Source organism: Chiloscyllium plagiosum, chromosome 25, assembly GCF_004010195.1.
Source record: "Chiloscyllium plagiosum isolate BGI_BamShark_2017 chromosome 25, ASM401019v2, whole genome shotgun sequence".
Taxonomy (NCBI): domain Eukaryota; kingdom Metazoa; phylum Chordata; class Chondrichthyes; order Orectolobiformes; family Hemiscylliidae; genus Chiloscyllium; species Chiloscyllium plagiosum.
In genome coordinates this window covers 42,129,705-42,145,140 of record NC_057734.1, presented here as the reverse complement: position 1 = coordinate 42,145,140, position 15,436 = coordinate 42,129,705, and the positions used below count along the sequence as shown (strand labels likewise).

The window sequence follows — 15,436 nt, the reverse complement described above, 5'->3', positions numbered from 1 at the left end:
TTGTGGGTAACTGAAACAGCAAATAATCACTTGCGTGTGATATCGATGCACTTTAGAGAATTTGTGCTTCGTCTACATTTTCACTCAGTAGTTGCCCTGATAGTCAAAACACTCCCCTTACTGTCACTCCAGCTGTGACAGGTCAACTGAAATATTTTGGAAATAAACTTGGTCTGATGGAAAGCAAAATAATGTATTGATTTTAAAGGACCTAAGACACCTAGTCACATGGATAGTTGGATGCTGATCTTTTCTAAATCCTAGGCAAATCAGTAGTCTAATTATTTGGAGGTTGATTTGCAGATGGACCTTACTTGATAGATGGGTCAAATTAATACTGAACTGTTTAAAAACCAATGGCTATAGTTGAGAACATTTTTCCTTTTGGAGTAGGTACTTACTACCTTGTAAATATTTTTATTCAGCTTACTCAGATGTACTATAACTCACTTTTGGAGTAGGTGGTACTTGATCTTAGATTTTCTGGCCCAGAGGTAGGCGTACACTGGCAATCTGGTACACTGGAGAATTGCTCAGCTCCTCTTTGTTGAATCTTAAATCTCAAAGGGTATTGAAGCTTTTGATTTAGGCTAAACCAACCAAATTTTGTTTTCTCACTGGGAATGTGTTTATTTCAATTTTTATCCATTTGTCTTTACAACTTGCTCAAGTATAGCTCCAGGTATGCTGGCAACTTCCTTGATAAGTAATTCCAGGTAATTATCAATTTAACATGGTAATTAAGTTCTTGAAAATAACCTGTTAAGGGAAACCACAATATTTCAAAACACATTACTGTAGAAACTCATGTAAATCTTCTATTTCCTTAGACGTGTTTGACCAATTTGGTTTACGATTTTGCCACTTGCTTTAGTTTATCAGCAGTACATTCGAATTGTGCACAAGGTTGAATCGGTAAGACCCAAAGGTCTCTGGATATCCATGTTTCGCTTGCAATATTCAAATTTTGGAAGCATATCCAATTTAACTTTGGAATAGATTTTCTTCTTTTCTTTGCCAGTGTTTCTTAGCTTAGATGGCTAAAATGCTTAGGAATAATGGTGAGTGGAGGTAGTTGCTGGGAATTGTGCAAGTTATTACCAAGCAGGTGTGCATTTTTGGAATGATGGGTAGTAAAGCAAACATTGTGTTCATTGAGGAGTACCTGTGCCAAGACTACGCAGTTCCCCTCCATGACTCTTCTCACTTGATATTGAAATATATGTATTTGTTTCTTTCCAAGCTTGGATGCATGGAAGTCTGTTATATTAAAAGTTACATGCTGTACAGAATATATATGTTAAATGCTGCACATTGAGCTGTAGAATATATATTAAAATGACTTTTCTTTTGCTTTTAGGTAATGGAATACCAACCAGGGGGGGACTTGTTGGCACTCCTGAATCGTTACGATGATCAATTTGATGAGAGTATGGCTCAATTCTATCTGGCCGAGTTAGTTCTGGCTATTCATAGTGTTCACCAAATGGGCTATGTTCATCGGTAAGCATCTGTAAGGCATCCTGCATTCTCAGCTAATAGAAAAGAAATGGTACTAGTGTGCAGGTTGTTAGCTCTTCTGAAGATGAACTAAAACAAACTGAATCTTCTTTTCAAGGAATATTTCTTGCAAAGAACTAAACAAGGTGGCATAGTGCTACCTGTGAATAATGTCTCAGATTTTAACTTCTTAAACTGTATAACAAATATAGCACTTCAAATTTTCTAGCATTGGGAATGAGACTGTTGATCAAACAAATGAGAAGTTTAGGTCAAGTGGATCATAGAGCAGGATAGTGCAGATCATGAAGTGACAAAGCTGGTAACTAGCCTGGAGCTATACTGCACAAATGTAGCACCTAACCAAATTGTCCAGGATTTTGAAAGGAAATACTTAATTAAAATTGCATGGAAGTTTATAAATATGTCTGGTTTTCAGACATCGCTTTTCAAGTAGAGATTCTTTACTTGTAATAGTAATTAAACCAGCAAATAGAAGTACAATCTCACTCGTTAAGAGTAGTTTTCTTTATTAATTTATCTGTTCTTTGTAATGGAAAGTATTAATTGCTTTGCACATCTATCCTATAATTAACTTTCATACATGGTCTTCTTTTTTTACCAACTATATAAGTTGTCTGGCTAAATTAACTGCCTTTGATAGAACACATGCTTTTTACTTTCAAAAAGCAAAACATGCTGATTTAAATAACTGGAATCTAAGAAACTTCATGAATCTAAGAAAAATTGTTAATTTAACCAAATGACACCTATCAAATACATTTTCAAAAAAAATGCCCAGAGTTTACGTTTGAATTGAGTGGCTAGAATGGGTGTTGTGAAATAAGACCATTGGTTCCTATTTCCAAATCAGCTGGAATATTGCATTGAGTGAAATTGAAGTTAACTCCTCCGGTACTGTGACAGAATTAAATTAACTAATTCCATTTTATATTTCAAGACAAAAGTCTGTTGTTCGTGACAAACCCTTGTGAAAAAAGAATAGTGATACTGGGTGACTGTTAACCTATGTTCATATTGCTGGTCCTTTATTTGCAATATAATTGTAATCTTTAGTACCTTGTACCAACTGGATTTGAGATCTGTTATTTTTGTTGAGTGAATTGGGAAAAATCTCCTTTTTAAGGCAATGGAAATGAGGGCTTTTGTGTGGAGCTTTCTAGTATACACCCTTTCTACAAGGTGACTATGGTTTATGGTCCCTTTGAGCAAACAATTCAGAAAGATGATAACTACTGACTTTCTTTTAATGTAAATGTTTAATGTAGTAAGAATAACCTAAGACATTTCCAAGGTGATAATAGAGCAGACGATGTGTGGCTGTGAGGGGAGTATAGATTGTTGAAGTGCTTTTTATATTACAAACCATAACATCTTGTGTTCCCATGCACTTCATTTTTTGTGGTTATTTTTGATTCTCTATGATTCAGAGTACTGTAGTAGGTATTATCTTCCCATGTTGTTGTGTTATTTGTTCTGCATAACTGAGCACCTTCTTTTAAAATTATTTCAGCTCTGTACCATTCACAGAATCCTATTTTGTTCTGATGGACTGTAGAACTATTTAAGTTATAATATATTTCCATATTGTTAATATGTGCTTTAAAATATTATTGTTTGGTAATGGCCTTGTTGTATTATTGCTGAACTGTTAATCCAGAGATCCAAGTAATGTTCTGGGGACCCAGATTTGAATCCTGCCAGAACGGATAGTGGAATTTGAATTCAATTTTAAAAAATCTGGGATGTCTAATGTTGGTGAGTCACTATAGTGTGCCTTGGACTTGTTGCACAGTGCTGCCACTGTTGAAGCCGAGGGAGGAAGTGACTGTTGAAAATGATTGGAGTGCCAATGAAATAGGCTGTTTTTCCAATTTTGGTTACTGTCGTGGTCAGTGGCTGAACATATTTGTATAAGGCTGACAATGTACTTTTGAGAAAACAATTCTATTTTGTTGTAATAAAAATAGCAAAAAGAAAGATGCAACACTTTTTTTTTGTTCCCAGCAATATCATTGACAGACATTCAACCCAAATGAAGCATCACTTCACTTGTAATTACTTACTGAGCTAATGAAGTTGCAAACATTTGCTTTCAGTGACTTTCTTTACATTTTACATTTTCCAAATGTGATTGTCTCTGTCTCTCCCAAAGACTCTTAAGCAGGGTAACTTATTGACCTTTCCTCACCAGTGTAATGACTATGGATCATAACTCAGATCATCTGTGAATATATTGAACTTAATTCAAACACATGCTTTTTAAAAGAAGACTGCTCCAGCCAGATAAATGACTGCAGATGTAAATTTAAAGCTGTCTGGAGATGGAGAGAGTGTTCCTGGAATGTCACACTGATAATGTGTCATGAAAGCTTTGAAGCAATGGACACAAGAATTGCATTGCAAATTGAACTTTTATGTGTTGGGAGTTCTCTCAGATTATGAACATGATGGGGAATTTGCAGCAGACTAGGTGAGAGGCATGTTTTGTGTCTTCTCCTTTTTCAAGAAACCATAGGAACAGGGTTAAAAACCAGTTCAATTCTTGTCTGTGCACTACTGGAAGAAGGTTTCCTAGTGAGCTGAGGTATGTATGTGTACTCTACTCTGTTTACTTCAAGAAACCAGCAAGCTAGTGAAAAGAAAACAGGACTTTTACACTCTGGTGCTGCCAGCCAAACACCATCACCAGGGCAGTACGGTGGCTCAGTGGTTAGTACTGCAGTCTCACAGTGCCAGGGACCCCCGTTCAATTCCAGACTCTGGCAACTGTCTGCCTGGAGTCTGCACATTGTCCCTGTGTCTGTGTGGGTTTCCTCTGGGTGCTCCGGTTTCCTCCCACAATCCAGCGATGTGTCAGTAGTGTCAGGCGCATTAGTCAAAGGGAAATGGGTCTGGGTGAGTAATTCTTTGGAGGGTTGGTGTGGATTGGTGGGGCCGAATTGTCTGTTTCCAAACTGTAGTGAATCTAAAAGAAAGCAAGGATGAAAGAATTTCAACCAACCTGCAAAATCAAGAATCTCCAAAGTTAACGACTCAACTATCAACAATCCTGCACCTGCTCTTCATGCATGATCCATGAATACTGATCCATATTTCTTTTATTTATCTTTCTCTGACTCATTTCTGATGGTATGTTATTGTTTATTCTTACGATCATTAACTAATAAACTCTCTCTCCCATTAACTCAAAAAAGACTGGTTAAATTAGCTCCTTCTAAAACACCAATTAGTTTGGTATGAGGAGAAAAAAGGCATCCAGAAGGGGGGAGTTTTTTTTTCAAATTAACTTTGTTCTGACCAACTCAAGGAAGAAGCTAACTATCCAAGGGGAGCCATTATATCTCTTCTCACCCAGGAGCTTAATAATTTGGAATATCCTAAGTGGAACAGTGATGACTTCAGGAAACTCTCTCTCAGGAGCTGGTTGCAACATTGACTTCTAGTCATGTCTACTTAGACTGCTAAAACAGCTTAACACTTCTTTCTAACTCTGGTTTTAAACTCTCAAATTAAGCACTGCTGTTCTGCTGATATGGATCTCTACTTCTCAACTGATCCTGCTTCTGGCCCTGGTCTCTCTTTTTGTAGGTGGTAAAAGATAAATTTTGTAAACACTTCAATTACCTCACCAGATAGCTACACTTACTTCATCCCTTTGTTAAGTAGCATGCTTTCGTGAAAATGCTATTTTGAACTATGTTCAAAATCGCATTTTCAAGAAAGCATGCTACTTAACTATGTTCAAAATCACTTTGACCTTTTTATTTAAAAAATAGGTCACCTCCACTAAAACCAATTACCTCTATTTTAGAATCGAAATGCCCAGATATTAGTAATCTTCATCACACTTGCCACTGTTCCAATGATAAATACTGTGTCCTATTGTGGTACATCCTGCTGCCCACGAGGCTACTCCTTTCTTTGTTATCCAACATTTGCAATGTTTTTTACTTTTACCAAATCGTGAGCAATGCTCTCAGGACCAGCAAATAATATGGCTATCAGTTGTCCCCACTTGCTCACTGATTTGGCATGTAGTACAATCAGAATTACTTACCTACTATTACCTTTTTTTTGTGTTTTTAAGTGAAGAATAACATTACTGACATACAGGCCATTCTGCAATAACGCGCATTTCGTTAACGTGAATTTGCTGTAACGCGATTGACGAATTGAGGGCACTATTTCTATTGCCTGAATTTTTAAAACGTTTGTTGGCTGTAACGTGATTACATCGCCAACCCATTAAGTGCTCTTTCTAAAGCACAATTTTTCTGTAACACAGGGTTGCACAAGAATGCAACCAATGTGTTACAGAACTACTTCTTGTATAGTATAATCAAAGCCACTGATATATAACTTTTATGATTATTGTGGACGTAAAGGATTTTACCGCTTCAAAAAATTGCTTGACATGAACAAAATACTTTTGGATAATCAAAATTGCATTGTATAAGGCAGACCATAAATCAGTGTGCCAATATATTAATTCTAGGGTGTTCTGTTCATTGTCTTTGTTAGTGGAGAACACAGAATAAAATAAAGCTAACTCCAACAAGCATTGTATAAGTGGATTCCTTTTAATCGAAATCCTGTGATGACTGTATTTAATAAGGCAGCAGCATTGAAAGATAACCGTGTGCTTTATCTGGAGATCACCTGAGAGACCAATTTTGAGATAATGTTAATATTGCACAATTGATGAGCCTGGTTAATGTAGATAAATTGGAGTAGAGTATAGCTTCCTCTAAGGATTGTCTTTTTGAGTTAATTGGATCCAATTCCAGATAAGATGAGCTTGCTATAGGGAGCAGTGTCTTGCCACACTTATAGATCCTGTGGGCTTATCAGTTAGAAATGGTTGCTGTTTCAATTTACAGTATCTCAGATTTCTGCATCTCAAAGTGATGGTACAGTAATCTCCTCTTGTACCTCCTCTTCATTAACTGTGGAATAGACTATTGTTTCAGTACACTTATTGTTAAATTTATGGTGATGTATGTTTTAGAAGAGCAACATCACTAACAATGCAGCAATTCCTCAGTAACTGGCCTGGCTATGATCAGGTGCTAGAATGCGGCTTAGAGCCTCATACTGCTGGTGAGTTGGGAAAGCTATCAATCAGCAAACTAGTACTTTTATGTGGAGGTCTGGAATTGTCCATTAATAATTCCTAAACTGCACATGGTGTTTTTACTAATGATATTTTCCTTTCTCTTCTCAGAGATATCAAACCTGAGAATATCCTAATTGATCGAACAGGACATATTAAACTGGCAGATTTTGGATCAGCAGCCAAACTGACAGGAAATAAAACGGTATGGATAAAACTCCAGAATGCTCAAGCGAGTCTATATTTTAATACTTCAGCTTGTTGAGTCCAAGCAAGTGTATGGAAGTACTGTAATTGAATTGCTACAGTGTGATGTACTAAATTGTGTACAGTTGTTTGGAGGTACACGGAGGATGCTGTGTACAAAATGTTTTTGGGTTTCTCAGTGTGGCTGATTCTTGGATCCACTGTGCAAAAGGTTCAGATTTGCATTATTGGACTTTAGTAACTTGGGTAGAGTCTAGAAATTGACAAGTCCTTCAGGGACAGAGAACCTTTTACAATGTATTTTCAAGTTCTTAAAAGCAGGAAGTTTTATAATCCTGTTTTTATTGATATGGAATTGGAAAACACACTGCTACAGCATTATTCTGTGGGAATGGTCCAAAGATCTGTATTATCTTTAAAATTCAGCTGCAATACAATACATTTATCTTGATAATCCATTTTAACTATAGGGTGGTCAAACAAATAAGAAACAACTTCAAAATGATAGAAGTATTGGTTTAAGATGTTCCTTATTTCTGCTCAAGAAAAATGATCCAACACCTTTAAGGACAGAAAATGCTAAATGTGGGCAAATATCAGATGATTGCTATTTCATGTAACATACTTAAGGGTAGCTCATTCTAAAGTGAAAGCAACATAACAGAGATGGAGGTCACAAAACTACAGCAAGCCAGACATTACATTTATGTATAGAGTGATCCTGGAAAAGCACAGCAGGTCAGGCAGCATCCGAGGAGTAGGAAAATCGACGTTTCAGGCAAAAGCCCTTCATCAGGAATGAATATTATTACAAAATGCATATACATTCATCCCTGATTGAAGGGCTTTTGCCCGAAACGTCGATTTTCCTGTTCCTTATATGCTGCCTGACCTGCTGTGCTTTTCCAGTACCACTCTAATCTTGACTCTGATTTCTAGCATCTGCAGTCCTCACTTTCGCCTAGTACATTTATGTTCAAATGCATATTGCCAAACATCCTCATATGATTACACAAAAAAAGATATGTTTTTTGAGATTGCAAGTTACTCAATATATGCATTGACACCACGAAAAAATATCAGTTGTGAACAAAACTATAATAATTCTAGTCTGTGCCACTTTCATATGTATATGCATTTCTTCCATTATCTCTAAAGGTCTTTTGATGACATACATGCAAATTGTTGCCAGTTTGTTTCGTGTCTGCTCATTTTTGGAGTATTGTTCCTTCCTTGTGGAATGTTTTTCCCATTGTTAGTGGTTAGTCAGAACAGGACTCTTGTTTTTTGAGTATAAACTCCCTACTAGGTTAGTGATTTTTATAGCATGTTGATTTATTGTTGACTCTAGTGAAAGCTACTTCTGTTCCACACTTAAGTACCGCTATAGTAAGCTTGCATAGATGTTCACTCTAATAAATTAGGCAAGAACTTTCCTAGTTCATGAACCCAACAAATTGATTTCTGATTGCACTGATTTCACATTTAATGAGTTGCTGCATATCTAATACAACTCTCATCTTGTTGGGGGAATCTGGGTGAAGTTCTTTTATTGTCCGTATAAAACCTTCATAATTTAGGCACCTTCAATTGCAATATTTTTTGTTTAGCACCAGATTCATCTGGCGAGCTCTTTAGCAATCATATAGATTCTAATTGTGGACTGTCCTGCTGCTTCTATTGTGTTTCCACATTCTAAAATGTGGATCTAAAATCTGGAATTGGACCGTTGTTAGGAATAGTCATTTTTATGCATGCTTTTATTAACCACAAAATGGCTTCTTAATACAAAGTAACATAACAAAATGGCTTTAGCTTGCAAATTAACACTGTTTAAAATGGCTTCAGGCTGCATTCCTGTATTGCTGAGCTAACTGAATTAAAGGTAAAGCAGAACAATGGACCCTTCACAGCATGGAATTAACTAAGTTAGGTAGGACATTACTAACTGTTTTTGTTAACCTTGAAATACAGGTGGGAAGAGATGAATATGTAGTAAACAACTTTGTTTTCCAGAAAATATCATTTGGTTAACCTGCTGTCCATTATGTCGTTTATCACATTTTATTGGCTTTATTCTGTAATTAAGGCTGTACTATTTCTTATGAAACATATTAAAAAATTGCTTTATTCTAAGTGAATTTATGCAGTTGCTCAAGGAACACAGGAGCTGTTAACCTCTGTGTTGCTGGACAAACCTGTGCTTGGCGTCGAGAATATACTGCAAAGCTTGCTGAAACAGACTGCATTCCTGTTGATTATTTGACCGATCACGGAACCAAGGGTTCCCTCTGGGGGGGATCGAGATCTTCAGCAGATCTTCACAATAGCTTCCACTCCTGGCAATGTCACTGACTATTTCATGCTGCCTGCATTGTACTCTTCTGGATCAGTGAAAATGTCAAATGGCATGTGTAACTATCTATATCTCCCAAACTGAATCCAGAATATAGTTTAAAAACTGTTTCTTCATCCTGCTTCATTTATCAGCAACGATCCTTTGCATGAACATTAGTAAGCACATTTTGCCTTGAAGGTTGTGACAAACTTTCATGAGTGGTTAACATGGGGTGGTGAGATCCCTTCAAAGCTTTGTTGATATCATTTGATTCAATGCATTGGCTCAGTTTTCCAGGTTATTTCATTGCCATGCTGGTAATCCAGTATGTAGGATTTGTCCCTTTTTTGATTACTCCATTTTTCATGCCTAAAATGTGAAGCAAAAGTCCTTTCTCCAAACAATTGTGCTCTTACTTCTGTGTCACCACTTTTTTTTTAGTTTTAACATTTGTGTTTGAGACTTGATCATACAATGTAAGCTTCTACTCCAATGCGTTACTGACTAAGTTTGGCATTGTTGGAGGGAACAATCTTTTGTATAATGGTTTTTAATCATGGTTATGTCTGCTATCTAAGGTGAACTAAAATGTTCAGTAAGTTTGAAGAACAGCAGGAAAGTTACACCCAGAACCTTGGCCAATTTGTGGGAACTTGCTATATTGTAAATTTGCTGTTGGGCTCTTTCGTTCCAAAACTGATCACACTTCAGTAGTACTTGATTGTAAAATGCTGGATGTTGTGCACAGCACAATGCTGGAGCTTGTCACTTTTCACAAATAAATTTTAAATATTACCATTTCTATCACATGCATATCTGAAGCATCCGCACACCTCAAATAGCAATTTGTTTAGTCCCAGGTTACAAAGGGAAAATCATTGAGTGTTTGTTTCAAGTCTTGCTACACTGGAAGCTAGGAAGTATAAAACAGCTATTCACTAAAGAAGAATATAGAAATTCTGTAGGTAAGTTAGTCTGACATCAGTCATTACAAAAGTGTTGGTATATATTAAGGAAGTCTAAACAATGTGCTTAGAAACTTGTAGTATTCGACAACATCAACATGGTTTTATAAAAGGGAAGTCCTGTTTTAAAATATTGAGTTTTTTGAGGAAATAATTAGTAAGATACATACAGCAAAACTAATAGATGAAGTATGCTTGGACTTCTGAATTATAGAAAGTAGGAGTTTTCAACCCTTTTGAGACTGCTCAGTTGTTCAATATGATTGTGGCTGGTTCTATATCAAAATTCCCACTTTCTCCCCATGTCCCTTTTAAAATCTAAAGGTTATCTTTTCTTGAATATATTTAGTTACTTGGCCTCCTCTTGGAGAATTCCATAGGTTCACTACCCTTTGAGTGAAGAAGTATATCTTCATATCAGTCCGAGATGGTCTACCACATGTCTTGAGACTGTGCCTTGTTCTCGATGCCCCAACCAGGGAAGGCATTGTTCTTGCATCTAGTCCGTGTGTTCCAGTTAGAATTTTGCTTCGATCAGATGCTTCTCATCCTTCTAATGCAATCTCTGCAGACCCACAATCTCATCTCTTCAGGCAGTTCTGCCATCCTGGCTTATAGCCTATGAATCTTTGCTGCGCTTCGTTCTGGTAAGTGTAGCCTTTCTTAGGAAGGGAGACCAAAACTGCATGCAGTATTCCAGGTGTGGCCTCACCAAGGCAATAAGATATTCTTGCATCTGAATTCCAATCCTCTTTCAATGAAGGCCAATATACTATTCACCTTCCTAACTGCACTTGCCTGTCTGCTTTCAATAGTTGGTGTGCAGGGACACCTAGATCCTTTTGTACATGCACACTTGCCAATATATCACCATTTAAATAATATTTCTTTTCTTTTTCACACCAAGGTGTGCAACTTCACATTTAGCCATGTTGTACTGCATCTGTCACATGTTTGCCCACTCATTCTGTTCTGTGTGGTACATCCACAAATGATGAACATTTGCAGTGGGTGGGTTGTGATTCTTAAGATGTTAGAACCTTAGAGAGCTGTGGATTGTAAGATAGTTTAAGCCTGGGATAGACAGATTTTTGGGGTTTCAGGGAATCCTGGAATATGAGATGCAGGAAATATGGAAAGTTGATGCCTATATAGGACAAACAGGAAGACAGCTAACGATCCGCATCCACGAACATCAACTAGCCACGAAACGACAGCGGCAGGGATAGACCACTATAAACACCAGAGGAAACACCACAGAAGCGCTTCACAGGAGGCTACCAAGCACTGAGGATGTCACCTAGACAGGGGACGAAACGTTTGCAACAAAAACTTCTAGCTTGGCGAACAGAACCACAGCAGTTGATGCCTATGATGAGTTATAACTGTATTGAATAGGCAGCAGCCTCAATGAACTGTATAGTATACTTTTTTGGATAGTAAAATAAAATTGTGATGTAACATCAGGATTTGTCAATTGTACTTGCAATAAAAAGACTGTTCTTAACCATTGGGGGTGGCACAGTGGCTCAGTGGTTAGCACTGCTGCCTCACAGCACCAGGGTCCCAGGTTCGATTCTAACCTCAAGCGACTGTCTGTGTGGAGTTTGAACATTGTCCCCGTGGGTTTCCTCCAGGTGCTCTAGTTTCCTCCCACAGTCCAAAGATGTGCAGGTCAGGTGAATTGGCCATGCTAAATTGTCCATAGTGTTAGGCCCATTAGTCAGAGGGAAATGGATCTGGGTGGGTTACTCTTTGGAGGGTTGGTGTGGACTGATTGGGCTGAAGGGCCTGTTTCCGCATTGTAGGGAATCTAATCTAATCTAGCTAAATCCTCAATCTTCACAGAAATCCTGATATTCTCTTCAAGATTGGGTTTGGAAATTTGGTATTTTAGGAACAAGTATCCACAATATCAAATTCCTAAAGTTGTCTTCCTGACAATAATTTGATTCTATTTAGTTTTCTGTACCTCTCAAGACAGTTTGAAATTTAATACAATAAATTCATGTGGAAAATTGAAGGAAGGACAAGTCTGGTTGTGACAGTGTACACGCGTAAGTATCAGTCACTTTTGGCACAACACTGTACCTGTTGGTTCCTGAAACGTAGTGAAATGTATCAGATCCAACAATATTGGGCCTAAATATTAGATTAAATTGCAATTGACCTTCAAACAACTTTACTCATTAGTGTTACTATTGGTCTCCAATAGTCTATTATATTAGCCTTCACATTCCATTTGTATTTAATGAGATACCAAGTGATCGTGGTACAAGATGGTGCAAAATAGTTCTAAAATATTATTGATCAGTTTACCTTTGAAAGAATAGCTGGTGCCATGTTGCTTGTCTTCCAGTATGATTTAGAATGACTATATATAAGTTTAATGACCCTTTCAAAATTACCTTGCATTGGGTTATTTAAAATAATGGGATGCTTTGCAGCTGTTTTCCTGTAAATGTTTTAACCTTTTTGAGAGAGAAGCAACAGTGAAGCATGTCTCTCTTGAAAATGCTATGAGAACTGATTGGCTTTTGATTCTCAACAGGTGTGGTCTCTGGAATCTTAAAATAACTTAAACACTAGAAAGAAAAATTATATCCATTATTACTACAGTATACTGAAGCAAATATCAGTGCCTGACTGCTTCTTGTTCCAATTCTTAATTTAAATGTTTTTTCTTGGTTTTACAACAATAAAAATGTTGGGTGCTATAATGTGACATACATGCAATATTTTACCGATTTATATTACGCAATGCAAATTATCCACCCACAATATTAAACAATTTGCGTCTTGCTGTTTTATATACTGCTGAAAAAAACAGCTATCAGTTATGAACTCTAGTTATTAAGTATTATGTATTTTGATATCTGATTCTTTGTTCCCCTCAACAGGTTAGCTCAAAGTTACCAGTTGGTACACCGGATTTCATGGCTCCTGAAGTACTGACTGTAACGAATGGGGATGGGTGTTCTTCATATGGTGTGGAATGTGACTGGTGGTCTTTAGGTGTGATTGCTTATGAAATGATTTACGGGAGATCGCCATTTGTTGAGGGAACATCAGCCAAAACCATCAGCAACATTAGAAACTTTCAGGTTTGTACATTTTTGGTCTTGCAGCATTATTTTGAGTATAGGTGCTTTTTGACAATTAAAATCAATTGGTTTTAATAATTTGTATATGATTAATTTGGTAAAGTGTCTTTTCTGGAAGACTTGATGACATAATGGGTTGTTATTGAGTGAGAGAAACTGGATTTTTTTTTGTACTTTGCAATCTGGTAGATCTCCCGCTCTATGGAAAGGTGAGAGTTGCTGAATAGTTTCTTGTGGGAAAGGACTTGACTGTTATTGTGGGCACTCCTTTGACACATCCAAAGTCTGACATCCAAGAGTTGAGTTCTGAAAGCAGGTTCCCTGCCCACACGTGATGTGTGGCAAATGTATTTTTTGGGCGATTGGAGGGGAAAGAAGCAATTATTTTGAATAACGTTTATCAGTTCATTTCTATAACTACATTGGTGTAGTGATAAGGGTGAGATTAATCTGTCCTTGGGGAGAATAATAGAAAACAGCTGGAATTTCCTTTTGTTTCGTCTTTTGTCATGTCTGAAACTGTTAGGTAGAGGTCAGTTTTCTTCCTTTGTGTCTATCTCATGTATGTGTGAGTAATTTTCATTTGTTAATGTTTCTGTAAGCTACAACTGTTGGCTTGTTTATCAAAATATCTCCAGATAAAATATTAATATATTTGAAATACATGGGCACTCTCAGTTTCACAATATTTTATAGTGAATCTTACTATAACAGTCCTCTCCACTAGCCACCATTTTTGTTTTCATTATCTTTTGTGCTTACTTTTTCAATGGGAAGTTGTTAGGGTTGAGTTCTGCCAGGCAGAAGTGACGTAGTCATTGATAATGCACATCAATTGTAACTATTTATTTTATTCCTGTGGTTCTATTGGAAATATGCCATATTTTTTGGTCCATTAAAAAAATGTAAATGTATAAAAACTGATTCAATTCTTTTGAAGGGGGGATCTTACAGAAACATATAAAATTATGAAGAGAATCGATAAAATAGAAATAGATGGCATGTTTCCACTGGTGGGTGAGACTAGGACAAGAGGGCATGAGCTCAAGATTCGAGGAAGCAGGTTTAGAACTGAACTGAGAAGGAATGTCTTCACCCAGAGGATTGTTAATCTATGGAATTCCTTGCCCAGGGCAGTAGTTGATGCTACTTCAGTAATCGCTTTAAAAGCTAAGGTAGGTATTTCTCTGAAAAATAAAGGAATTAAAGGATATGGTGAAAACTCGAGTAAGTGGAGCTGAGTCCACGAAAAGATTGGCCATGATCTTGTTGAATGGCGGAGTGGGCTCGAAGGGCCGAGCAGCCTACTCCTGCTCCTAGTTCTTATGTTCTTTGTTTTCCCCCAACTGGCTATTAGAATTATAACAATTGATCAAACTCTATCCCATCAGCCCTAGACAAATTTGCCATTCCTTAATTTCCAGCTCCCCTCCCTCGCTGCTCAGACTGAACCAGCCTGTTTGCTACATTGTCCCTAACTCAGTTTCTTACCACACAATCTCTTTATATCAAAAACTTTCATTTTTGCAACGTCACGTATCTACGTGTGCTTACCTGCTGAAACCCTCATCCACAGCTTTGTTATCACTCCCTTTTAATATTGATACTTTCCCAGCTGGTTTCTCACATATTCAAAATTTTGGTCTTGGTATCTAAACTTGTTTCAATGCCTATTACCATTTGTTTGCTTGCCTATGTGGGCTATTGGTCCAGAAAAACCTTGACTTAAGACACCCCTATCATGGTATTCAATCTCTCCATGGTCTTACTCTTTTGTCCTTTTGCATAACTATTTCTAGCTCTACGAACACCAACCTCCCCAGTCCTCTAATTCTGGTCTATTGCACAAATGTGATTTCCTTCTCTCCTCCATTGGTGACCATCTACCCTGAACCAAAACTCTGCCCATTTATCTCTTCCTCCATAAACCACTTCCTAAAACTTATCTCTTTGACCAGGTTTTTGGTCACCCTGTCTTAATAGCTGAATATAATACTTGCTTTATATTTTGTCTGATAACATCCATGTCAAGCACACGAATAAAGAGCAGCAGTGGACTATTTGTTCCCTTTGGATGTTTTACGTTATTTGATTAAAAAATCATGACTGATCTGCGTGTGCTGAAAATGTGTTGCTGGAAAAGCGCAGCAGGTCAGGCAGCATCCAAGGAACAGGAGAATCGACG

The 15,436-nt window shown here is 37.3% G+C and overlaps 1 protein-coding gene across 1 annotated transcript in view; it reads left to right on the top strand.

Moving 5' to 3' along the window:
• cita (citron rho-interacting serine/threonine kinase a) overlaps positions 1 to 15,436 on the top strand; it is a 216,449-nt gene that overhangs the window by 30,531 nt on the left and 170,482 nt on the right. The window contains exons 6-8 of the mRNA XM_043715278.1: positions 1,361 to 1,503; positions 6,749 to 6,842; positions 13,048 to 13,251. Of these exons, the coding sequence (XP_043571213.1) occupies positions 1,361 to 1,503; positions 6,749 to 6,842; positions 13,048 to 13,251 (441 nt within the window). The remainder of the gene's footprint in view (positions 1 to 1,360; positions 1,504 to 6,748; positions 6,843 to 13,047; positions 13,252 to 15,436) is intronic.